Raw genomic sequence first — 25,969 nt, 5'->3', positions numbered from 1 at the left:
GGTGGAATTAAGCTAAAAAGAGTATATGTAGTTTCTCACTTTTACCTAGGTTTCTGCTTGTGCCTTTCCAGAACCTTCCAGCTGACTTAACCTTTTCTTAAAGTGGAATTTAAATATACACGGTTTGGCCAACAGTTGAATGAACTTTCCAAATTGGCTTTTAAAAGAGGTATGGAGTGTGGTGGTGCACGCCTGTAGGCCTAGCTACTTGGAAGGCTGAGTTGGAAGGATTGCCTGAGCCCAGCAGGTTGAGGCTGTGGTAGCTGTGAGCGTGCCACTGCACTCCAGCCAGGGCAACAGAGTGAAACTCCAAGTATAAAAAAATAAAGAAAGGTGTGGAGAAGCTGATTCAAGTATTTTATGGGCTTATTATAGAAAGAAAATGCTTACTAACTAGGCATAGTAACACGTGTCTGTAGTCCTGATTACTTGGGAGGCTGAGGCAGGAGGATCCTGGCCTGAACCCAGGAGTTCCAAGGCCAGCCTGGGCAACATAGCAACACCTCTCCCTTAAAAAAAGGAAAAAAATATATATATACATATCTGTCTCTTAAAAGAAGGAAAAGAAAAATGCACACACACACACACACACACACGTGTGTGTATTTTATTTATATATATATATATATATTTATCTGTGGTTGAGACTTAAAAAAAAACCCCTGGAATTATCTTTTGGAGCACGGGACCCTTGTAGTACACTCAGAATTTTTTTTTCTGGATCAAATGGTCAATCACCCTTTTTTGTCTGGAAGTTTTGAGAAGGTTGCATCATGATTTGTGGAAGAAGTGTCCCAAGTTGTGGCAGACAGGTGACTGGTTCTTCCACCACGACAATGCACCTGCTCACACTGTGCTGAGTGTTCAGCAATTTTTGACCAAAAACAGCATGACCTTCCTATTCACCTGATCTCACCCTGCGCAACTTTTTTTGTTTCCTGGATTTTAAAAAAAGTTTTTTTTAAAAAAGTCTTCAAAGGGAAATGTTTTGCTGATGTGGAAGAGGTGAATCAAAAAATGGCAGAAGCACTAAAAGGCATCAAAATTGACAAGTTCAAAAACTGTTTTGAGCCGTGGAAAAAGCATCTCGATAGGTGTATTGTGTCCGAGAGTACTTTGAAGGTGACTGAAGTTTGAACATGTAAGAATAAATACACAATTTTTATAAATAAATTCCATTTTGGGGGGTCTCCTGTTATGTAGATACAGTATTTACATTGGGAAGAAGACATGAAAGGCATGGTACATAGTGCTTCACCAAGAAGATAAATTCTTCTGTGAGAGGGAGCTCTCTGGTAGTGTGGAAGGTGAGTTTGGAGAGAGGGTGACAAGAGTCAGTTTCTCTCTGTCTAGGGATGTCCTTCCTGAGATCCGTGCTATCTGTATTGAAGAAATTGGGTGTTGGATACAAAGCTACAGTACCTCTTTCCTCACCGACAGCTATTTAAAATATATTGGCTGGACCCTGCATGACAAGGTGGGAGTTGAGTCCGCCTCCCTTTCCCCATTTCCTTCATCCTCTCCCTGCCCTAGGACCCTTTGCCTTTTCTTGGTCCTGCCACTTAGCCGTTTTATCTAGTGAGCAATGGTCACTCATCAGATCGCTAAACCTCGAAACTCCCTCAGTACTGGGAAGGGTGGGATAAGGTGGAGAAAGACACATCCGAGAGATGAAAGGCCTCAAAACCTGAGGTTAGGGGGAGAAAGACTTTCCCGTGAGAGAATGTTGTTGATATTGGTAATACAAAGGCTAGGGTGGTAGCCAAAGGATCCTTTTCGTCATAAGTGCTAAATTCTGCTGTGATTCTTTTGTGTTTTAAGAAGGCATCTGTTCACTGGCTCTGATATCTCAGAGTCCTCAGTAAAGAGGACACCCAGGCCACGTTGAGGGCTCAGAGGGGGGAGTCTAGAGGCTGAGTAGGGGTAAGTAGAAGAGTGGCCTGTCTGTTTCCATCCTCCTGGTTCATGCTCCTCAATAGAACTGGGAAGTCCGTCTGAAGTGCTTGAAGGCTCTGAAAGGGCTGTATGGCAACCAGGACCTGACTGCACGCCTGGACCTCTTCACGAGCCGCTTCAAGGTACAATTGGGGCAGTGCTCCTTGGCTTGACTGTTCGTCTTAGTTCCTGTTTCCCCATCTTGTGTCTTTCCACTTCTGTTGCTCTGATATATATTTAGCTACCCCAGCATCTGCTTTTGCGCCCTCTCTTTAGGAATCCCTGATTCTAGAGAATGTAACATTTTGGAATAGGTACAATGAGATATTGAACTATGTTCTCCTTCCTACAGGACCGGATGGTTTCCATGGTCATGGACAGAGAGTATGATGTGGCAGTAGAGGCTGTCAGGTTGCTAATACTCATCCTTAAGTGAGTCCTGGGAAGAGGGGATGCAAGCACCTCGGACCTTTGCCCTTCCAGAGTCCTTTCCCTCTGCCTGTCATATGTTGACTCTTCCATCTGTGGAGGCTGCAAGACAGAGGTTGTACCTGAGTGGCAGGACCTCAAGGGGGGCAAATATTTCTTCTCTCTCTCCATACACCTTTGTCTTCCACTCTTCATTTAAAAGTTTTTTTGTGAGTTATAGCCTTGTTGTTTTTGCCTCTTTTTGTTTCTAGTCTTGTTTGTGCTGGAAGACAACATCCATGTCTATATGTTGCTTTGCTTTTCTCTGGGCAGAAACATGGAAGGGGTGCTGACAGATGCGGACTGTGAGATCATCTACCCTGTTGTGTATGCCTCAAATAGAGCCCTGGCCTCTGCTGCAGGAGAGTTTCTGTACTGGAAGTGAGTGGGGGCTCCTTTCGTGTGCCTCTTTAGCACTGTTCTTTTGTTTTCTCTCCCTTGTCTCCAGCTGTTCTGCATAAGGACTCCCCATACCTGTGGATGTTTTTCTGGTGTCTCTTTTCTTCCCTCGACTCCTTGGGGCTTTCCTTAGCTCTGCACCTCCTTTTCACTTTTTGTCTCCTTGGGCCGTCTCCTCCCTTCATGGGGATTATCGCGTTTCTGTTTCCTCTCATGCTATGCCCTTTCATTGTGTCCGTTCCACCAGACTCTTCTACCCTGAGTGTGAAGCAAGAACAGCGGGTGGAAGAGCGCGACGCCGAAGTCCACTTGCCCAGAGGACTTTCTTTCACCTTCTGCTGTCCTTCTTTGTGGAGAGTGAGGTGACGTGGAGCGACGTTTGGCTGTTGTGCCTAAGGCCTGCCAGCAGAGAAGGGTGGGGTGGGCACAATAGGAAGGAGGGTGCTGTCTAATCAGTAGACACTTCCTGGAGTGCTTTTTTTTAAAAATTTTGAGTTGGGTCTCACTCTGTCACCCATGCTGGAGTGCAGTGGCACAATCATGGCTCACTGCAGCCTTGAACTCCTGGGCCGAAGTGATCCTCCTGCCTTAGCCTCCTGAGTAGCTGGGACCGTGGGCATGTGCCTCTCTGCCTGGCTGATTTTAAAAATTTTTTTGTAGAGCCAGGTCTCGCTATGTTGCCCAGGCTGGTCTTGAACTCCTGGCCTTAAGTAGTCCTTTTGCCTTGGCCTCTAAAGGCGTGAACCACCTTGCCTGACCCCTGGAGTATTTTAACTTGGCTTTGGTAATTTACACTCTTTTTGATACTCTTGCAGCTCCACGATCACGCTGCTTACTTAGTGGACAGCCTGTGGGACTGTGCAGGGTCTCAGCTGAAGGACTGGGAGAGTCTGACAGGCCTGCTGCTGGAGAAGGATCAGAGTGCGTGCCACACGGTAGCTGGGGAATGGGGACCTTTCGCCTCCCAGTGTGAAACCAGAAGGGATTTCTTGCCATACTTGTAAAAGGCAGCAGCATGTGGCATGGGCTGGGGAGAGCTTAAAGATGGAAGGTGGCTGAGGTGATGCGGTGTTTTTGATCCTTTTGCCACACCAGACCTGGACGATGTGCAGGAGAGCACACTGATAGAGATCCTTGTGTCCAGTGCCCGGCAAGCTTCAGAGGGTCACCCACCTGTGGGGCGCATCACTGGGAGGAAGGTATGGAATGAGGGGCCGGTTGGGTAGGTTTTCATTATGAAATGCAGACAGGTATTTTGCATTCTTTTCCTCGGGCCTGGGCTAAGGTGCTGCTTCTGCCCCTCAAGGAATTCCATTTCCAGAAAAATTCTGCAGGGAGTTCCTGAGATCTTTTTTCCTTCCTGGGCAGCTAAAATAATGGGGAGGAAGGGTGCATGCACCCTTGGGATCAGCCTTCTCCACACTTGGCCTCACATCCAAGCGACTCTGATTCCAGGGCTTAACCCCTAAAGAACGCAAGACCCAAGCTGATGACAAGGTGAAGCTGACTGAGCACCTCATCCCCTTGCTACCCCAGCTCCTGGCCAAGGTACGTGGCCCCAGTTTGCAGTGTCACGCCATGAGCAGTGAAAAGACACGGTCTCTGATGCGGGATGGGTGTCGGAAGTAGCAGTGTGTTCGCTCACGAGGAAGCCCTCTCACTCATCACAGTTCTCGGCGGATGCAGAGAAGGTCGCTCCCCTGCTCCAGCTTCTCGGCTGCTTTGACCTCAGCATCTGCTGCACGAGGCGCTTGGAGAAGGTGAGGCAGCAGGAAGGCAGGTTTCGTGCACCGGCCGCTTGTCTGCCTGGGGCCAAGGGTTCCGTGGCCTGTATCTGGTTCTTCAGAAGCTTGAGTTCCAGGCCGCGTGGTGATTCAGCCTGTAATCCCGGCACTTTGGGAGGCTGAGGCAAGAGGACTGCCTGAGCTCAGGGGTCCGAGACCAGCCTGGGCCACTTAGTGAGACCTTGTCTCTACGATATATAAAAAGATATTAGCTGGGCCTGGTAGCACACGACTGTAGTTGCGGCTACTTGGAAGGCTGAGGTGGAAGGATCACTGAAGCCCAGCAGGGTGGTGCAGGGGTGGCCGTGAGTGTGCCACCGCACTCCAGCCTGGGCGACGGAGTGAGACTCCAACTCCAACAAAACAAAACAAAACAAAAAAACCTGAGTTCTAGGCAATCCCCTCGGGTCCCCTTATGTTCTGGGAACTTTTCTGTCCTCTCAATAAATCCTGCTCCCCCCCAAAAAAAACACCTGGGTTCTAGAAAAAGCAATAAGCCTTTTTTTCTTGGGCATCTTATCCTTGAAGTGTAATGCTTTCAACCCGTTCCCTGTTCCTTATCTCTCCCGCAACACTGTCTCCTCTTGCCTTTTCTCCGCTCAGCACCTGGAGCTGTTCTTACAACAGCTCCAGGAGGTGGTGGTGAAGCACTGCGAGCCAGCAGTGCTTGAGGCTGGAGCTCATGCCCTCTACCTGCTTTGCAATCCCGAGTTCACATTCTTCAGCCGGGTGGACTTTGCCCGCAGCCAGTTACTGGATCTGCTGACCGACCGCTTCCAGCAGGAACTTGAGGAGCTACTACAGGTACGAGCTGGGACCAAACAGCGGGATGCCACAGAAGAGGGTGCGCAAGGGAAACGCGGATCCGTGAGCCCTTGTGAAATCCTGCTGTGGGCCTTCTTCCTTCCTCAGTCGTCCTTCCTAGATGAGGATGAGGTGTACGGTCTAGCAGCCACTTTGAAGCGCCTCTCTGCCTTCTACAAGTGAGCGGTTTTCCTCTCATTCCGTCCTCTCTTTCTCCTGATGTCTGTGGAGTTGGTTCCCTTTGTTCTGTTCCTGTGTCAAGCCTCCCTCTCTCTCCTCAAAGCGCTCATGACCTGACTCGCTGGGAGCTCTATGAGCCATGCTACCGACTACTCCGGAAGGCTGTGGACACAGGAGAGGTTCCTCGCCAGGCAAGTGGATGGGTTAGAGGTGTGGGAGCAGGGGAGGAGACTTGAAGAACCTGTGTCCTAGGTGGTCACCGCTCCAAGGTGCGTCCAGTCCCTGCGTGTGGAGCGGACACAGGGAGGAAGATCAGGTGGGGGTCACGCCTCACATTGCTCTCTTAGAAGGTGCACTCAACTCCCAGTGCCTCAAAACAGCCATTCTCTCAGATTTTCTGGGAGTCAAGGATAATATTGAGGGATTCTGGGAGACTTAGAGTAAATTAGGAAGAGGTGGCCTTTCTGCCCAGTTTGGAAGCCTAGGAATATTGTCTGGAGTATGGTTTCTTTTCCAGCAGAAAAGCAATTGGGTCTCCCCTTATCTCACTGCCTGTCTTCTTCACTGCTCTGTGTGTGTGTGTGTGTGTGTGTGTGTGCGTGCGTGCATATGTATGTGTGTGTGTGTGTCTTCCTGTTTGTCTCTTCCTCCACCTCTCTCTTTCTTTCCTGCCCCAAGCCTCATTTTTGAGACCTTCTGCTGTTACAGGTGATCCTGCCAGCCATGACTCTTGTCTATTATTCCATTCTCTGGACACTCACACACATTTCTGGGCCGAGTGCTTCCCAGGTGAGTGTGGGTTTGAGAAGGGGGATGGGAATGGAGGAGCCAGTGTTTTCATTCCTCCTCCTCAAGCCATTGTCCCCACAGAAGCAGCAGTTGAGCTTGAAGGACAGATTGGTGGCCTTCTGTGAGCTCTGCCAGAGCTGCCTCTCAGATGTGGATCCTGGGATCCAGGAGCAGGTGAGCATTTACTCAAGTGAGAGCAGGAAGGCGAGTGTCCCCCCGATTCCCAGGAGAAGTTAGCTGTGTCAGTTCTATCTGGAGAACCATTCCATCTTTTTAAGCATCCTTTATTTCCCCCCAACAGGCTTTTGTCTTATTAAGCGATGTGCTTCTCATCTTCAGTCCTCAGATGGTTGTAGGGGGCCACGATTTCCTTAGACCCCTTGTCTTTCTTCCTGAAGCGACTCTCCAGTCTGAACTAGCCAGCTTCCTCATGGACCACGTCTTCATCCAACCTGGAGACCTGGGCAGTGGTACAGCAGCTCTAGAGTTGGGGTTCAGGAAGGATTGGTTTGGGGCTTGGGCCTGGCTCGGAAACATAGGGCAGGAGACCTAAGTCTGTGGTGCCATCCTGCATTTGATGTGCGCCAGGTCCTTCCCAGGAGGATCATTTACAGATCGAGCAGCTACACCAGCGGCGCCGCCTCCTGGCTGGGTTCTGTAAGCTGTTACTGTATGGGGTGCTGGAGATGGATGCAGCCTCAGATGTTTTCAAACACTACAACAAGGTATGGTGAGACCCTGCAGAAGTAAAGGAGAGAGATCAGTTGAGCACAGTCATGACTTCAGACGCTAGCGCTGCAGAAAGGCCGGCTCAAAGGAGCAGTGGGAGGAAAAGGGTTAGAGGCAAGGGATGCAGAAAAGAGACTTACTAGTAAACCGGTATGGGGGAAAAGCATTTAGGAAATTCACTGGGGGGGAAATAGCTGCTGCTTCCTGTCTAGAAACGTTTTTCTCTCTGACCCCAGTCAGTGGAATGGAGTAATCTTGTAAGAAGGAAAAAATGGAAGGAGGAGGGATCATCCTCACAAGTTATTTAGACATATACCTCTGTTTCCTCAACCCACCAGTGCATTAATTTCAGGTTGCTTGAGTACCTGATGTGTGCCATGCACCATTCCATGTGCTAAGGACACAGCAGTTAGCAAAACAGATACAAAGCGACAACTTTTTTGGAAGTTTCCTTTCCTGTCAGGGAGAGATGAGTAGTGAAGGTGTCAGTGCTGGGTGAGAGTGGGCACTGCTGGGTTTTACTGTTCTTTTTTCTCAAATAACTGGGCTCAGGGTAGAGTTTTCTATTTTTTCCCCCTAACCTCTGATTTCTTTTGGGCTTTGTGCCTGTTTGTTAGAGATTAGGTCTAACCTGTGCTTTTTAATGCTTCGGTTCATGTTTCCTACCTGAAGCCCTTTGGGAAGGAGACGTGATTAAGGATGTGCAGGAAGAAACAGTATTTTCCAGTGGTCAGACATGGTCTCCTCCCCTTCCTCTCCCTCAGTTCTACAGCGACTATGGTGACATCATCAAGGAAACATTAACTAGAGCGAGGCAGATGGACCGGGGTCGTTGTTCCCGGATCCTGCTGCTGAGCCTCAAGCAGGTACTCTCTCACCTCGAGGTCTCCACCTGTGCTGTTCCCTCTCTGAAGTCCCCCCACTCTCTGTCACGCTCTGTCACTTAGGACTTAAAAGACCCATGAGAAAGGAATGGGCGGCAGTGGGAAACTGCCAGAGGAGGGGGTGGGAATGGCAGTACTGGGAAAGGGGGGTGGGTCAGGGGTGGTGGCGACGCGACACACTTCCTCAACAGGAGTGCCCCGCATGAGGAACATTTGTGTGCTTAACCCTGAATTGTACCCACATCTTTAAAATAAAAAAAAAAATTAAAGAGAACTTAAAAGATTCTTCAGAGCAGAGCTTTCTTATTTTGACTGTCATTTTACATGACAGACTCCTTTAAACCTAGTAGGCCCTTGAAAATATTTTTTAACTGATTGGACAGTTTCTTCCCCGCCCCGTCAAAATCAACTATCAGGACATAGGAGCACTAATGATGAAGTGATACGGAATTCCTGATTACTTTTCAGTCTGTTCTCTTAGCTTCCTCAGTCATTACAGACGTTTTAATGTAATGTTACAGAGCAGGGGTGAAGGCACTGTGCTGCAAGGGGCAGGTATCAGGGAAGTATTCTGGGAGAAAAGAAAGTAAAAGTAGCAGATGATATTTCAAGCCCTGTGGAATTTCTAAGGAGAGAGGGGAGTGCTGTACTTCTCTACTTCTGCCTTGTTCCTCCCTTTCCCACATGTACCATGTCGTGTGGACACAGCTGTACACAGAACTGCTGCAGGAACAGGGGCCCCAGGGCTTGAATGAGCTTCCAGCCTTCATCGAGATGAGGGACCTGGCCCGCAGGTTTGCCTTGAGCTTCGGACCCCAGCAGCTGCAGAACCGTGATCTTGTGGTCCTGCTGCACAAGTACGAAGTGTCGGTGGGAGGCTGTGTAGGTGGAGAGCTGGGAATGCGATCTCAGAGGAGGGCGAGCGGTGAAGATGTAGCGGTTGGGTGGATGTGGGGTCTGCCTTTGGAGACAAGCTAGGCACAGGGGAGGGTGCCCTGGGACAGGAGTCGCAGCCCTGGGCGAGAAGTGGGAAGGGCCTGTCTTCTAAAAGAATCCTGCCCAACCAAGGGAAGGCATCAGGTTCTCCCTGTCGGAGCTTCCTCCAGCTGGGTCCTCTGATCAGCCCCCAAACCTGGCCTTCCTGGAGCTCCTTTCAGAGTTTTCCCCTCGGCTCTTCCATCAGGACAAGCAGCTGCTGTAAGTTGGTGGGTGGACAGAGTTGCGGATTGGGGAAGAAGGGCCTGATGAGGGCCCAGTGGCTCTTTAACCTCTTCGTCTCACCCCTTCCTTAGACTGTCCTACCTTGAAAAGTGCCTGCAGCGTGTCTCCCAAACATCTGGTTGTTCCTGGGGTCCAGTCACCACCTACTGCCATTCCCTCAACCCTGTGGAGAACATAGCAGAGGCCAGCCTTCAGAGTTACCCTCGCTCCAAGAGGAGACGCGTTGAAGGTAGAGTGCTGTATGTATGGATATCAGGGTGTTCAGTACCACCTCTTTTTTTTTTTTTTTTGAGTTGGAGTCTCAGTCCTTTGCCCAGACTGGAGTGCAGTGGCACGCTCCCGGCCACCCCAGTGCACACCTGCTGGGCTCTGGCGATCCTTCTGCCTTAGCCTTCCAAATAGGCAGAACTACAGGCACATGCTACCATGCCCGGCTAATTTGATTTATTGTAGAGACGAGGTCTCGCCAAGTTGCCCGGAGCTGGTCTTGAACCTGCAGTCTCAGGCAATCCACTCGTCTCGGCCTCCCAGAGTGCTGGAATTACAGGCTGAGCCACTGAGCCTGGCCAGTACTGCTTCTTAATGCCACCACTTAGATAAGCAGCAGATGGTTTGGGGCCACTTTCAAGCTTTTATTTTTTCAAATATTTCATTGAGCATCTGTTGTTATTATTAGGGGTATTCATTTTCTTCAAGGCTTATCTAGTCAACTAAAAATAGCAAGCCTCTGAAAAGTAAAATACAAACTAATGATGAAAACCAAAGAATGAACTGAGAAATCTGTACATTTATGGTACTCCTCCTTGACATCTTGTATCCCATCATTTTCTAAATTTTAGACATTTTTATACAACCTTCATGATTTTTTACCTTCAGATCACCACCTGTCTTAAAAATCACCTATATACCCAGTCGTGGTGGTACGTGCCTATAATCCAACTATTTGGAAGGCTGAGGCAGAAGAATCACCTGAGCCCAGCAGGTCGAGGCTGTGGTGGCTGTGAGCATGTCACTGCACTCCAGCCTGGGTGACAATGTGAGACTCCAACTCAGAAGAAAAAAAAATCACCCATATTCTTTAATTTGCTTTTTAATATAGTTTCATATTAAGTGATAGCATCCCAGCAATCACAGTTTGATATACTAGTATGTGTTTTCTAGTGTATTTATTTATTTGAGTTGGAGTCTCACTCCATCACTCAGGCTGGAGTGCAGTGAAATGCTCACGGTCACGTCAGCCTCGACCTGCTGGGCTCTGGCGATCCTTCCGCCTGAGTCTTCCAAGTAGCCAAATTACAGGTGTGCACCACCATGCCTGGCTAAGTTTTGATTTGTTGTAGAGACAAGATCTTGCCAAGTTGCCCGGGCTGGTCTCGAACCCACGGGCTCAGACAGTCCATTCGCCTCAGCCTCCCAAAGGAATTACAGGCTGAGCCACCGAGCCCAGCCTCTTGTGTCATTTTAAAAATGGGAGTTTATGTGATAGCTTTACTGAGATGTAATTTATACATTATAAAAATCGCCCTGAGCCTGGTACAGTGGCTCGTCTGTAATCCCAGCACTCTGGGAGGCCAAGGCGAAGGATTGCTTGAGCCTTGGAGTATGAGACCAGCCTAGGCAACATAGCAGAACCTCATCTCTGTTAAAAAAAAAAAAGAAAAGTAAAGAAAAGTTAGCTGGTCATGGTGATGTGTGCCGGTGGTGTGTGCCTGTGGTGCCAGCTACATGGAAGGCTGAGGCAGGAGGATTGCTTGAGCCCAGGAGTTCAAGGTTGTGGTGACTGTGATTGTGCTACTGCACTCCAGCCTGAGAGACAGAATGAGACCCTGACTCAAAAGAAAAAAAAATTCTCTTTAAAGTGTTCACTCAGTGATTTTTAGTGTATTCACCAAACTGTGCAGCCATCACCACTATCTAATGCTGGAGTGCCAAAAAACATCTATACACATTTTAAGAGATGTTCACATAATCAGAAGTGTCTGGATACTGATGGTTACCACTTTGAACACCTCTTGTAATTGCAGAAGTCAGACATGACTTGTATTCATCTTATTAAATATTATAATTTAAAAAATTTTTTTTTATTTTAAAGATAAGGGGTACAATCCAGGGTTAGGTATACAGATGAGGCACCCTTGTTGGTGAGGTGTGCCCCCCTCCCCTGGCAGTTTCCCACTACTGCCAATCCTGCCTCTCCCGGCCCCCCTCCAGCAGTTTCCCACTACTGCCAATCCCTTTCTTACAGTATTATGATAATTGTTCAAGGTGTGCTTATGAGTGAGAACATGTGGTACTCAGTCCGTTGTTTCTGTGATAGATCACTCAGTATTATAGACTCTAAATCCATCCACGTTGCTGCGAAGTTCATAGTTTTGTCCGTCTTTATCGCTGCATAATATTCCATCATGTATATGTACCATATATTTTTTTATCCATTCCTCTTTTGACGGGCAGCACAGTTGGTTCCAAGTTTTTACTATTGTGAATAATGCTGCAATAAACATGCATGTGGGCAAGCATCTTTTTCCGAGAGTGATTTGAGTTCCTCTGGTATACTCCCAGTAGAGGGATTGTGGAGTTGTTTGGGAGGTTGATTTTTAGATCTTTCAGGAATCGCCAAACTGTTTTCCACAGAGCTTGTACTAGTTTTCCCACCTACAGTGTAGAAGTGTTGCCTTTCCCCCCCATCCTCTCCTGCATATGTTGTTTTTTTGAGTTAATTTATGATGGCCATCCTGACTGGAATTAGGTGGTATCTCAGTGTGGTTTTAATTTGCGTTTCTTTAATGACTAGTGAGGCTGAGCATTTTTTCATGTATCTGCTGGCTGCTCGTATGTCTTCTTTTGAGAACTGTCTTTTCATATCTTTTGCCCACTTTGTAATGGAGCTGTTTGCTTTTTTCTTTTCGACATGTTTGAGTTCCTTGTAGATCCTAGATGTTAGGCCTTTATCAGATATACAGTTGGCAAATATTTTTCCCCAGTCTGTAGGCTGTCTCCTTGCTCTCTTGCTGGTTTCTTTTGCTTTGCAGAAGCTTTTCAGTTTAATAAGGTCCCATTTGTCTGTTTTATCTCTTATGGCATGGGGACTTGGGGTTTTGGTCAGGAATTGGTTGCCAGTTCTAATTTCCATAATTTCCATAAGGGTGTCCCCTGCATTGTCTAAGGTTCTTATAGTTTGAGGTTTTACGTTTAGGTCTTTGTTCCATTTAGAGTTGATTTTTGTGTATGGTGAAGGTAGGGGTCTTGTTTTAATCTTCTGCGTGTGGTTAGCCAGTTCTCCCAGCACCATTTACTGATTAGGTTTTCCTCTCACCAGTGGTTGATGGTGACAGCTTTGTTGAAGATGAGTTGATTGAGAAATTAAGGTTTTTGCTTCTGGAATTTCAATCCTGTTCCATTGGTCTGTATGCCTGTTCTTGTACCAATACCAGGCTGTTTTGATTATTGTGGTTTTTTATAATAAAGTTTAAAGTCTGGAAGTGTGATACCTCCCACTTTGTTTTTGTTTTTTGCTGAGGATTTCTATTCATGGTAATTTATGTTTCCATATGAATGCCTGTATTGTCATTTCCTGGTCTGAGAGGAATGCTGCTGGTACTTTAATGGGCATTGTGTTAAATCTGTAGATTGCCTTGGGTAAGATGGACATCTTAACAATGTTGATTCTTCCAATCTATGAGCATGGATTATTTTTCCATTTGTTTGTGTCTTCTTGGATTTCTTTGAGCAGTGTTTTGTAGTTCTCATTGTAACGGTCTTTCATTTCTTTGCTTAGGAGAGAATTATAATTTTAATTCAGTTTTTTCCTTTCTAAAGATGTATGTACATTTTTTGGCACCCTCTGTGTTGGAACATTTTCATCACTCTGAACGAAACCACATACCCATTAGCAGTCTCTCTTCATCTTCCTAGCCTTAGGCGCAGGATAGTAAATCTAATTCCTGTTTCTGGAATGCCTGTTCCAGACATTTTATAAATGGAATTGTATAATATATGACCTTTTGCACCTGGCTTCTTTCACTTTGCACAGTGTTTTCTTTTTCTTTTCTTTTTTTTTTGAGTCAGAGTCTTACTCTGTCACCCAGGCTGGGCTGCAGTGACATGCTCATGGCCACTGCAGCCTCGACTTACTGGGCTCAGGCAATCCTTCTGCCGCAGCATTCCAAGTAGCTGGAACTACAGCCATGCGCTGCTGTGCCTGGCTACTTTTTTTCTTTTTTTCTTTTTTGTAGAGACAAGGTCTCGTCATGTTGCCCAGGCTGGTCTCGAACTCCTGGGCTCAGGCAGTCCTCTCACCTTGGCCTCCCTCAATGCTGAGATTACAGGTGTCAGCCACTGCACCTGGGCCAGTACAGTGTTTTCAAGGTTCATCCATATTTTAACATATACTAGTTAGTATCTGGTACCTTTTTATGACCAAATAATATGCCAGCGTATAGATACGCCACATTTTATTTCTGTTTTTTCCATGTCTTAGTGACTGTGATTGTAAAATTACATCCCATTATGTTTTAAATTTGGTATTTCGTGGTTTAAATTTGCATTTTTGTAATGACTAATGATGTTGAACATCTATTCGTGTGCTTATTGGTAATTTGTTCATCATCTTTGGAGAAACATCTATTCAGATCCTTTGCTATTCTTAAACAGTGTTACTTGTCTTTTTATTGTTGTCAAGTTATATAAATAGTTCTCTATATATTCTAGATACAGGATTCCTGCTGATATGCAAAAATATTCTCTCATTTTGTGGGTTTTTTCATGTCGATGGTGTTCTTTGAAGCACAAAGGTTCTTAAATTTGATGAAATCTAACTTTTATTTCTTTTGTTGCTTGTGCTTTTGGTGTGTGTCATAACTCAAGAAATTGTGGCCTAATCCAAGGTCACAAAAATTTACTCCTGTTTCCTTCAAAGAGTTTTATAGTTTTAGCTCTTACGTTCAGATCTGTGATAAGTTGTAGTTAATTTTTGTATATGGTGTGATTTCTTTTTAATGTTTTCTGTATACCATCTGCAATTATGTATCATGCCACCAGGAAACTCTGCTTTAATCAGTTTACTAATAAATACTAATAAATAAGGACCTACTATATGCAAGATGCCATGTTCAGTGTTTTAGAGCCCTTGAAGGATTCTCAGGCAGCTTACCATCTTTCTTTTTTTTTGAGTCGGAGTCTCACTCTGCCGCCCAGACTACAGTGCAGTGGCCGCTCCCGGCCACCGCAGCCTCGACCTGCTGGGCTCTGGCGGTCCTTCCACCTCAGCCTTCCAAGTAGTTGGAACTACGGGCGTGTGCTACTACACCCGGCTAATTTTTTGATTTGTTGTAGAGATGAGGTCTCGCCAAGTTGCCCAGGTGGGTCTTGAACCCGCAGGCTCAGGCAATCCACTCACCTCAGCCTCCCAAAGGGTGGGATTCCAGGCTGAGCCGCTGAGCCCAGGTTCTTTCTTTTTTTAAAAGATTTTTTATTTTGAAGATGTGGGGCACAACTCAGGGCTCGGCGTACAAATGTTCACGACGCAGGCGCCCTTGTGGATGAGGCATGCCCCCCCACCTCACCTGGCAGCTTCCCACTACTGCCAATCCCGTTCTTACAGTGTTATGATAATTGGGAAGATTTTTCTTTATGAAAAACTTGAACTATGAATAGTCACCAACAAATGGTAACTACTTCAGGGTTTGCACAAATGAATGCTGTAGAGCTCAGAGAAGGAAAGTCTCGCTTTCAGGGTTAGTTGATCTACGAATGCTTTTCAAGAGAGTGGAATTTAAGCTGGAGCTTCAAAAAATGCAAAAGATTTATATAAGCTGAACAAAGGAAGAATGAGCACCAGGGGCTAGCAGAAGAGTGCAGCAGAACATAGAAAGGTAAGATAAAACTGGTAAGATTGGGCCAGGAAGGCATGGTGGCTCACTCCTGTAATCCCGGCACTTTGGAAGACCGAGGTGAGAGGATTGTTCAAGCCCAGGAGTTCAAGACCAGCCTGAACAACATCGTGAGACCTTGTCTCTACAAACAGTTTTTAAAAAATTAGCCGGCATGGGGGTGTATGCCTGCAGTCCCAGCTACGCAGGAGACTGGGATAGAGGGATCTCCTGAGCCCAGGAGGTCGAGGCTGCTGTGAGCCATTGCACTCCCGTCTGGGCAACAGAGTGAAACTCTGACAAACACCCACACACCCCAAAACACACACAAAACCAAAACAAATGGACAAGATTGGCTCTGTTGTTTGTTCTACAGATACTGAGCACCATGTGCTGGGAACACAGCAGTGAACAAAAAGGCAAATATTTCTCTCACCAGAGCGTGTCAGGTAGTGGTAAATGCTGTGGCAACAAAGCCTGGAGGAGGGAGAGGGAATAGTGGTGAGGTGGGAATTGTGGTCTTACAAGGAGGGATAAGGGAAAGGCTCAAAAACACACATGCTGAGCAAAAAACCTAAAAAGACCTGCTAAAAGATAAACGTAGGCACATTCACAAGTTCACAAGTTTATGTGAGCATTCAGCAATTCATGAGTCAGGAAGCACCAGACCACAGACAGCTCAGGGCTCTACCACCAAGGAAGCATGAGGAAAGAGTTCACGTAAGATGCTTGTGGGAGTAAGACAAAGAAAATATTGGATTGCTTAAAGTGGAAATTTTATTGTTAGCTTCTAATTGGTGAAGTCGCTAGTTAGAGGTCAGTTGCTAGTGTTTCATTGGTGGAGCTTGTTTCCTTTTCCTAGGCTACATGCATTCACTCATGAGTTTAGTTTTGTTTTGCTTATGTAGGAACCCAAGGTGCTGTAGCCATCTCAGCCTGTTGGCCTCCCAATTAGTTTTTTTTTTTTAACAGAGGTGAGGGAGGCTACTGATTTCTATCAAAAGAGCACACCACAGGGAGCAGCCTGTCCAAAGGCCATGAGGGGAATTTTCCTGGCATGTTCAAGGATCAGTGGAGAAGATCATTAAGGCCAGAATTCAGAATGTAGGATATGCGACCAAAGAGGTTGCTAGTACCCAAAGTATACGAGGCAGAGTAAAGACTCTGGCTTTTACTCTGAGTGCAGTGGGAAACCATCACAGGATTTTGAGCAGAGGATCAGCCTGTGTTTTTAAAAGGTTCTTCTAGCTGCTATGTTGAGCGCTGACGGTAAGGGGGGGAGAGTAGAAGCCAGCACACGTTAGGAAACTATTGTCGGAGTTCAGCCAGGAGATGAGAGTGCTTGGAGACCAGAGCCAACGGTGGGGATGGTGATAAGTGGCCAAATTTGGGCTGCATTTTCAAGGTATCTTTTTTTTTTTTGAGTTGGAGTCTCATTCTGTCACCCAGACTGGAGTGCAGTGGCTGCTCCTGGCCACCGCAGCCTCGACCCCGGCGATCCTTCCGCCTCAGCCTTCCAAGTAGCTGGAACTGCAGGCACATGCTACCATTCCTGGCCAATTTTTTGATTTATTGTAGAGATGAGGTCTTGCCAGGTTGCCCAAGCGGGTCTCAAACCCGCAGGCTCAGGCATTCACTCACCTCAGCCTCCCAAAGCGCTGGGATTACAGGCTGAGCCACCAAGCCCAGCTTCAAGGTATCTCTTAATAGGTTTTCCTGACAAACTAAATGTGCGATATAAGACAGAGAGGAGTTGAGGATGACACCAAGAGTTTTGCCTGACAGTTGGAAGGATGGAGTTGATAATCATCTGAAATAGGGAAGTCTGTGAGCGAAGCAGGCTGTGGGGGAGGGCCAGGGCATTGGTGTTGGCCCTGGGATTGCAGGTGGAGGTGTTGAACGAGCCGTGGGGCTCTGAAACTAGAGCTCAGGGAGAGCCAAAGACTTGAGATTAGTTTGAGAGTTGGCAGAGTGTGGGTGAGGTTCAAGGGCACGAGCCTGAATGGCTAAGGCAGCCAGTGACGGTGGGGAAGAGGCAAGGCAGGCCCGAGGGCCCAGCCCTTGGCATCTCGCTCTGAGTGGGTTGGGGAGAGCAGGAGGGCCCACCGGAAGCCCACCGCTTCCTCTCTGGGGATCCAGGCCCTGGCGGGGCTCTTCCCTGTTTTCTTGTAGCCCTCTGTTTTTCAGTCAGTGTCAGTTCACTCTGGGGCTGTTGGTCTCAGTATACGAACATGGCTGTGGGGAGGGAGGGTAATAGTGGGGTGAATATTCACAGCTGACAAATATTAGTATCAGTTTGACTGATGTGTTAAAATAGCATTACCTGGGTTTTCTCAGGTGGTAAGAACCTTTGGATTTTTTTCTTTTCCTCTAACGTCTCCAATCTCTGCAGGAGAGGGTTCTCCACTGATCCTTCATATTGGAATTACACTGGCATTGCCATCATCTCACTTTTTTTTCTGGGTTTTAGAAAATCCTGTATCCTGGTTTTTTTTTTCCTCCCTATGCTTCATGCATCCACTCTGGCCTCTGGTTCCAAAACTCTATTTCTATTTTAAGCTTTTTCTGACCACAGATATCGTGAATGGATAGTACCTCGGATGTCTTCATGATTAACTCAGATCTCTCATTCTTAGAGATTCCAACCCTCTCTCATATTTGTGTTCACATGTGACAGTTTATCTGTGAAGTGTATATTTATCTGTTTTTCCATCTTGTTTTCTAAGCTATGTAGTATGTTATTCTTAGACAAGACCTGGCCACAATTCTTACTTTTTTGTTCAAGGGGCTATGCTTTTAGTTCATAGGACTGTGCTCATTTTTGAGATATAACAGAATGAGGCCCTCTATGTTTTCCATTCTCTTCTTGCTTTACTTTCCCTTACCAAATCCTGAGCAGGTCTTGAGAAGTGAAAGCACCTGTGGCAGGCCCCTGGTCTGTAGGTAATGCATGCATCTGCTTTGCAGGCCCCTCCAAGCACAGCAGAGAGGACACCTCTTCATTCCAGGAAGAAAGCCTGCAGGTGAACAGCATCCCACCCACACCCACCCTCACCTCCACAGCAGTGAAGAACAGACATTCCCTGGGGGAGTTGGAAGAAATGGAGGAGGAAGAAGGAGGCTCAGGATCGGAGTGTGCCCAAGGGTGAGGGCCAAGGAGGAAGTCTGGGTTTCTTGGTTCCCAGTTTGGTGTCTGGCCCTCTCCATCTTGATGTTTCTGTTCTGTTGTTTCCTCCTGCAGGATTATCTTATTATCATGTTCTCTAATCCTTTTTCATGTTTTAGCTTTAATATGGCTTTCAACACTGTGAGCTTTTCTCCCGTTTAACACGGTCCACTCTACCTCCTCATCTTACCCTTTACTTCTTTTTTTTTGAGTTGGAGTCTCACTCTGTCGCTCAGACTGGAGTGCAGTGGCTGCTCCCAGCCACTGCAGCCTCAACCTGCTGGACTCCAGTGATCCTTCCGCCTTGCCTTCCAAGTAGCTGGAACTACAGGCGCGCACTACCACACACGACTGATTTTTTGATTTATTGTGGAGATGAGGTCTCGCCAAGTTGCCCAGGCGAGTCCCGAACCCGCGGGCTCAGGCAATTCACTCACCTCGGCCTCCCAAAGCGCGGGATGACAGGCTGAGCCACCGAGCGACCTACCCTGTACTTTTATCCCGTTACTGAATCTGCTTTATTTCCAACAGGCAGCCCCTCACAGATACCCAGCTGCCAAGGTTCTCAGGTCCACAGCATTTCCAGACTCCACGCAACCCTTCAGATCCTAGTTTGGGTAACCAACTGACCCGGTGAGCTTTTCTCCTCATCTTCTGTCTTCACTTTAGAACTGTCACTCATTGTGAGGGGATTCTGACCTTATCCTGTGCTTTTTGTACCCGTGTTTTTTGACTAGTTTTAGCCATAGAACATTTAAGCATAATGTGAAAACTTACTGTGCTGTACTTATTGCCCACCCTGCTGCCCTGGGTGCCTTTGAGAAACTCTCAGTCGTTCCTAAAGAGCAGTTTGAAAACTCCTGTTCTTTGCCCCTGCATCAGACTCAACCTTATGGAAGAGGACGAGGAAGAGTTAGAAACTGAGGATGAGTCAAATGAAGAATGGCGAGATGCAGACAAGGTGAGTGGACCCACCCTTCTCCTCTCCCTCCATCACGTGAGGCGGTTGTGTGAATGAGAAACTGGAGTGCCTCTCGTCTCTCTACCCTGCGATGCCCTCGTCTCGGAAAGCCCAGAGAACCATAGAGTAAAGCTTGTTTGTTGCTTCAGACTTGACTTTAATTCTACTTTTAGTAAAGAGAGAAGGGGATTTTAACTTCCAAAAAGGATTGGAATATGATGAGCATTGTTGTCTCTGAACCGTCCCCAGATTGGAAGGCGTTCTAGAGCTAGAGGTGGGAGGTCATCCAGTCCAGGCGTGCAGCACGCCTGCTTTCGCTCTCCCTCCTTATAGAGGGCTTCTCCTCTCTGTGCCTCCACTCACTCCCTTTCCTACCCTAGCCTGCCCGCTTCCTCAGGAGGAAATGCTGCTGGTGTAGCAGGAAGAGTGCAGGTTTGGAGTGAGGTAACCTGGGTGCGAGACTTGAACTCCAAGTCAAGTTAGCGCTTTATCCCTTCTCAACCTCCATTTCCTCATCTTTATTTTTTTTAAATCTAACTTTATCTTTTTAGAAACAGGGTCTCACTCTGTCATCTAGGCTGGAGTGCCGTGACACCATCATAGCTTATTGCAGCTTCGAACTTCTGGGCTCAAGCTATCCTTCTTCCTCAGCCTCACAAGTAGCTGGGACTACAGGCATATTAACCACGTCTGGCTAATTATTTTTTGTAGGGGTTGGGTTTCATTTTGTTGCCCAGGCTGGTCTCAAACTCCTGGCCCCAAGGAATCCTCCCACTTGGGCCTCCCAAAGTGTTGGGGTTACAGGCATGAGCCACTGTGCCCGGCCCTGTTTCCTCATCTTTAAATGGAACTTTTAGCCGGGCTCGGTGGGTCAGCCTGTAATCCCGCGCCTTGGGAGGCTAAGGTGAGTGGATTGCCTGAGCCCGCGGGTTCGAGATCCGCCTGGGCAACTTGGCGAGACCTCATCTCTACAATAAATCAAAAAATCAGCCAGGCATGGTAGTGCGTGCCTGTAATTCCAGCTACTCAGAAGGCTGAGGTGGAAGGATCGCCGGAGCCCAGCAGGTCGAGGCTGCGGTGGCCGGGAGCAGCCACTGCACTCCAGTCTGGGCGACAGAGTGAGACTCCAACTCAAAAAATAAATAAATAAATAAATGGAGCTTTTAGCCTGTAGTCCCAGCTACTTGGGGGCCTGAGGCAGGAGGATCTCTTGAGCCCAGGAGTTTGAGTCCCACCTGGGCAACAAAGTGAGACCCCTTCTCTTCAGTGAAAATAAAGATTTTTTAAAAATAAAAAAATACATTAAATGGAGCTTTTACATAAAAGTAAAAGCACCTTATAAACTGAATATAAAACTGTCTTAGTTCTGGCTGTTGTAACAGAATTCCATGCCTTATAAGCAATAGAAATACATTTCTTATAGTTCTGAGGGCTAGAAATCTGAGATCAGGGTAAGCATGGTTGTGTTCTGGTGAGGGTCTTTCTCCAAGACTGCTGACTGGCTTCTTGTTATATTCTCATCTGGAAAAAAGAGAGTGAGACAGCTCTCTGGCCTCTTCTTGTAAGGGCATTGATCCTTTTTAATTTTTTAATTTTTAATTTTTTTTTTTTTAGTTGGAGTCTCACTCTTGTTGCCCAGGCTGGAGTGCAGTGGCACGCTTATGACCACCGTAGCCTTGACCTGCTGGGCTCAGGCAATCCTTCCACCTCAGCGTTCTAAGTAGTCAGAACTACAGGAGCACACTACCACACCCAGCTAATTTTTTTTTTTTTCCGAGTTGGAGTCTCACTCTCACCCAGACTGGAGTGCAATGGCTGCTCCCAGCCACCGCAGCCTCGACCTGCTGGGCTCCGGCGATCCTTCCGCCACGGCCTTCCAAGTAGCCTGAACTACAGGCACGCGCTACCACGCCCGGCTAATTTTTTTTTTTATTGCAGAGATGAGATCTCGCCAAGTTGCCCAGGCGGGTTTCGAACCCACGGGCTCAGGCAATCCACTCACCTCGGCCTCCCAAAGCACAGGATTACTGGCTGAGCCACCAAGCCTGGCACTAATTTTTTATTTATTGTAGAGATCAGGTCTCGCCAAGTTACCCAGACTTGTCTCGAACCCGTGGACTCAGACAATCCTCTCACCTCCTCTCACCTCAGCCTCCCAAAATGCTGGGGATTATAGGCATGAACCACTGCTCCCGGCCTAGGGCACTGATTCTTTTCAGGAAGGCTTCACCCTCATGAACATCCTCCTTCCTCCCAATACTATCGTGTTGGGAGGAAGGACTTGAACATGGTGGTTAGAGAGGAAACAGACATTCGATTCATGCAGGTGTGTCTTCTATTCTTTTTCCACTCCCTTCTCTGCTCTTTGGGGGAAGGAAAAAGAATAGACAGGGGAGTGAAGGTCTTGAATTCAAAAAGAGAAACCAAACAATGACACCTTCAAATTGGTAGAGGGTGAGGCCTCTATTAAAATACTCTTTTCTGACGTCTTGGGAAAATCTCATTCTCTGGTTCCAAAATGGAATGTATTTAAGGAAGGCTCAGTCAGCAGGCCAAGAGAGGAAGCCCTTCTCTGATGACTCCCTGCAACCTGGGCCTGATCCTTGAGCCCACCCTGCCTTTGCTAATTTTCTTCCCAGCTGCACTGTAGGGCTCTACTGCAACCCCTCTCGCTTGATCGTGTGAGACTGGAAAAGGAACTGTTGTTTTTTATTTACAAAGTGATAGTAGTGGAGAAAGGCCTTTTTAACCTTTGACCCCATTCTCTCTCTAGCAACCAAATAGCCACTCTTTCCCCAGTGAGCACGGGCTAGACCTCTTAGATTCTACAGAACTGGACATTGAGGTGAGTGTCTCCAGAGCGGAGTTGTGTGTCCTTGGGAAATGTTAGGCAACCCATGTACCCATCACATTGATGGAAAGATCACAGCCTATGGGTGGTCCTCTCAGCTGTCTCTGGAGCTTTGAGAGTAGCCCAGGGGAATAGGCAACCCTGCAGTTATATGTTTGCTCTTTGGTCTGTTGCTGTGTCCTGTGTATTCCTTTTATCTTTCTCATTGCAGGATTTTTGACATGACCCTGGGCCCCTCCCCATCTTGGAAAAGGCAAAGAGAAAAGGAGAAACATCAGTCAAGCATTTATTCCAGGCCCCAGCCCTGGCCTCAGAGGGAAAGGAGAGGGAGGTGGGCATTGCCTTTCTAACCTAACCTTTTTCTCTGGCAGTGTTGGAGTAGATAAGTTATGATACTCTATCTTCCCTAATGCACTATGATTCTGTTTCTTTGCTTTTTCCTACTGTGTATAGGGTGAGGGTGTCACCTCAGCTTTGGAGAGGGGCATAGCCTCCCTATGTTTAATGGAAAGAGCCCATAGTTTCCTGTATTTTTGGAGCATCTTTTTTCTCAGCCTCTTTTGTGCCCTAGCGATTTGCTCAATAAACATGTTTGAATCAGCCAGTTCCCAGGGTGTGACTTGAGATCATTAAACTGATGGAGGTCAGGTTTTTTGTCTGCCTAGCATCATGGCCCAGTTTACAGGTGTCCCACACCCACAGGTACTTGTCTACAGGCTCTCAAGGAAGTATTGCTTAGTTAATTGAGAGATAGGTTAGGGCTGAGGAGTAAGGGAGAGGTTGGCTGCCTTTGAGAAGTTTATCTAGCTCTTACCACCACTTCTGCAGAAGTGAAGGAAGATAGTGTACTGACAGGCTAGAGGGTGGAATAAGACCTCGTGAAACTGTCTCACTCACTTGGGCCAGGTCATATATCCCAACAGCCTTCGCCCAAGCGTCCTTTCCACGGGTAGTTTCATTCCCTCATCCCAAAGACACCCATCATAATTTGGAATTTGATAGAATCACAGTATCTGAGAGAGTTAGAAGGAAACTGAGAAGTTACTCCAAACGTCCAGCCTTATCCAAATGCTTGGACAACACCACCTTCACCCGTGCTTTCCCCAGCTAGTTCTCAACCAAGTTCTGTAAAGGTGTTCTCCAAAACGATGTCTCTGGTCTGTGTCTTTCTCTCACTACACTGCCACAAAACAGCCTTAAGAGTCTGCCTCCTTGAAACTCGGACTTGTTGGTTCTTGTTCTGCCTTGTTCTCTCTTGTCCCTCTGATAAGCGATCAAATATTTGAGGAGAGCTATTGTCACTTTCTACTTTCACTGCTTTCTTCTGTGGCTTAAGAAACCCTTCAGCCTCTCCTTTTAGATACGTTTTTCCTATTCTTCTCCGTCCTGGGCACCTGATTTAGGTTCTCAGTGTAGTAGTCACCCAGACTGAATACAACCATCCAGCTAGCAGTCTGTACAGAAAGAACTTTGACTTCCTATGATCAGCCACTCAGCCAAAACCTCCTCTCCCTCCTTCCTCCCCCCCCACTCTCCCTCCCTCACTGCCCCTCCCAGGTAAGAGCTAGAAGAAGTTGGGTTGAGTCTTTTGCAGAGACTGTCCTGGGGCAGAGAGTGTGGCCAACTCATTCTGGTGGAACAGCTCCAGGGGGGAGGAGTCTGTTTCAGTGGGATCTGGGAACAGAGTGGGAAAACTGAGGTGAAGATATAGAGCTCACTAAGAATCCAGGAGGAAGATTTTTGAGTTATTTAAATGCCATCCAAACCAAGGGCACTTCACAAGGGTAAAAGAGAAAATTGGCCTTGTGTAAATGTGGACATCTGTGTACAACCAGGCAGCTTTATTGTGGTAGACTGAGCTGCAACCTTAGAATCTGTGGACGTTTTATACCAAGTTTCTCAATTTTTTTGACACTCTTTCTTTTTTTTTCTTGTTTCTTTTTTGCGTTGGAGTCTCAGCCCAGGCTGGGGTGCATTTGCATGCTCACGGATACCGCAGCCTTGACTTGCTGGGCTCTGGCAATTCTTCCATCTCAGCTTTCCAAGTTACTGGAACTACAGGTGCAGGCCACCATGCCTGACTCATTTTTTTATTTAATGTAGAGACGGGTTCTCACCAAATTGCCCAGGCTGGTCTTGAACCCCTAGGCTCAGGCAACCTCGCCTCAGCCTCCCAAAATGCTGGGATTACAGCCATGAGTGAGCACCATGCCCGGCACTTTTGACATTCTTTATGTAAAGATTGGGACTAGGTCCTTCACCTTCAAATATGGGCTCTGTAATTGCGTGACTAATAGAATATGATAGAAATTATGCCATACTAGTTTGTGGGCCCAGATTTTAGGGAAGTTAGCAATTTCCACTTCCTGTTTCTTGAGATGTTCACTCTTGGAACCCAGTACCATGCTACGAGAAAGCCTGAGCAACTGCAGGAAATGGCTGTGTGTAAGTGTTCCTGCCAGAAGCCCTTGCTGAGGTCCTGGCCAAGATCTGCATCAGCCACCAGACACAGTCCAGACGGGAGTCCGATGCTTCCAACCTCAGCTTGTAAGTTTTCCCAGATGAGGCCCAGGCATCTGGGAACAGAGACAAGCCATCTTTTCTGTGCCCTTTCCAAATTCCTAATCCATAGAATCCATGAGCATAATGAGATGGTGGTTGTTTTTGCCGCCAAATTCGGAGTGGTTTGTTAGGTAGCCATAGTTACTGGAACAGAGCCTTAGGGTCATAAGACTCCAAAAGTCTGAGCGTCTGTATCGGCTAAAAAAAGTATGTATGGATTTCTTAAATATTTACTGCTAATTTTGATACATCATAATGCACATTTAAAATGCAATGGAGGAGCTGGGCTCGGTGGCTCAGCCTGTAATCCCGCGCCTTTGGGAGGCTGAGGTGAGTGGATTGCCTGAGCCCGCGGGTTCGACACCCGCCTGGGCAGCGAGACCTCATCTCTACAATAAATCAAAAAATCAGCTGGGCGTGGTAGTGCGCACCTGTAATTCCGGCTACTTGGAAGGCTGAGGCGGAAGGATTGCCAGAGCCCAGCAGGTCGAGGCTGCGGTGGCCGGGAGCGGCCACTGCACTCCAGTCTGGGCGACAGAGTGAGACTCCAACTCAAAAAAAATAAAATAAAATAAAATGCAATGGAGGGGTTAGTGATTAAGCGAGTGTTTTTAAATATTTTATTGGCTAACAGTACAAAATAACTTTTTGCTCCAGAAAAGTGCTTTAGTAAAAGCAAAGGGAGAAGCATTTTAAAAATCATGGTTTAACATTTTTTGAAGTTCTAGTTGAAAGTTCAGTTTATTTTGACACTTAGTTTTAATGACCTTCATAGCTGAAAAGAGTACCTCTCAAAAACATGCACACTAAATGGAATAAATACCTTTTTGCATTTACTGTTTTTTAAAACAGATTAATTCAAAACCTATTAAAGTTCTTCATTTGGAAGACTTGTAAGCACATCAGAAAATGATTTTGAAGTGCAGATAACTGTTCTTAGAGGGGACACACATTGTTTGGGAACACAAAACTGGTATATACTGGAGCATGTAAACTGTAGTCTGTGGTGATAAGCTGTGGGTTTGCCTCTCTTTCTTCAGGACACTGATCTTATTAGATCTTACTAGGGGTGAACCATGACAGTTAGATCCCAGGGGCACCAATGTCACCTAATAGTAATAAAACTCAACTTCTAGCAAGGCTCAGTGGCTCAGCCTGTAATCCCGCATCTTTGGGAGGCTGAGGTGAGTGGATTGCCTGAGTCCACGGGTTCGAGACCCGCCTGGGCAGGCGAGACCTCATCTCTACAATAAATCAAAAAATTAGCCAGGCGTGGTAGCGCGCGCCTGTAGTTTCAGCTACTTGGAAGGCTGAGGCGGAAGGATCGCCGGAGCCCAGCAGGTCGAGGCTGCGGTGGCCGGGAATC

At 47.0% G+C, this 25,969-nt stretch overlaps 1 protein-coding gene across 1 annotated transcript in view; it reads left to right on the top strand.

The window, feature by feature from the left end:
* STAG3 (stromal antigen 3) overlaps window positions 1-22,286 on the top strand; it is a 31,356-nt gene extending 9,070 nt beyond the window's left edge. The window contains exons 5-29 of the mRNA XM_008067014.2: window positions 1,354-1,477; window positions 1,980-2,078; window positions 2,288-2,367; window positions 2,677-2,784; window positions 3,050-3,164; window positions 3,618-3,723; window positions 3,898-4,001; window positions 4,258-4,350; window positions 4,473-4,562; window positions 5,190-5,390; window positions 5,499-5,569; window positions 5,674-5,761; window positions 6,279-6,359; window positions 6,441-6,533; window positions 6,661-6,829; window positions 6,948-7,084; window positions 7,853-7,954; window positions 8,681-8,829; window positions 9,041-9,169; window positions 9,265-9,422; window positions 18,031-18,208; window positions 18,761-18,862; window positions 19,112-19,190; window positions 21,964-22,035; window positions 22,253-22,286. Coding sequence (XP_008065205.2) covers window positions 1,354-1,477; window positions 1,980-2,078; window positions 2,288-2,367; window positions 2,677-2,784; window positions 3,050-3,164; window positions 3,618-3,723; window positions 3,898-4,001; window positions 4,258-4,350; window positions 4,473-4,562; window positions 5,190-5,390; window positions 5,499-5,569; window positions 5,674-5,761; window positions 6,279-6,359; window positions 6,441-6,533; window positions 6,661-6,829; window positions 6,948-7,084; window positions 7,853-7,954; window positions 8,681-8,829; window positions 9,041-9,169; window positions 9,265-9,422; window positions 18,031-18,208; window positions 18,761-18,862; window positions 19,112-19,190; window positions 21,964-22,035; window positions 22,253-22,261 — 2,737 coding nt within the window. The 3' untranslated portion in view covers window positions 22,262-22,286. The remainder of the gene's footprint in view (window positions 1-1,353; window positions 1,478-1,979; window positions 2,079-2,287; window positions 2,368-2,676; window positions 2,785-3,049; window positions 3,165-3,617; window positions 3,724-3,897; window positions 4,002-4,257; window positions 4,351-4,472; window positions 4,563-5,189; window positions 5,391-5,498; window positions 5,570-5,673; window positions 5,762-6,278; window positions 6,360-6,440; window positions 6,534-6,660; window positions 6,830-6,947; window positions 7,085-7,852; window positions 7,955-8,680; window positions 8,830-9,040; window positions 9,170-9,264; window positions 9,423-18,030; window positions 18,209-18,760; window positions 18,863-19,111; window positions 19,191-21,963; window positions 22,036-22,252) is intronic.
* Window positions 22,287-25,969: the final 3,683 nt, after the last annotated feature.

This window comes from Carlito syrichta, unplaced genomic scaffold, assembly GCF_000164805.1.
Source record: "Carlito syrichta isolate Samal-C Ts95f unplaced genomic scaffold, Tarsius_syrichta-2.0.1 Scaffold106279, whole genome shotgun sequence".
Classification (NCBI taxonomy): Eukaryota; Metazoa; Chordata; class Mammalia; order Primates; family Tarsiidae; genus Carlito; species Carlito syrichta.
The sequence above is the reverse complement of the archived record's forward strand: the minus strand, read 5'-3'. Positions and strand labels throughout refer to the sequence as shown.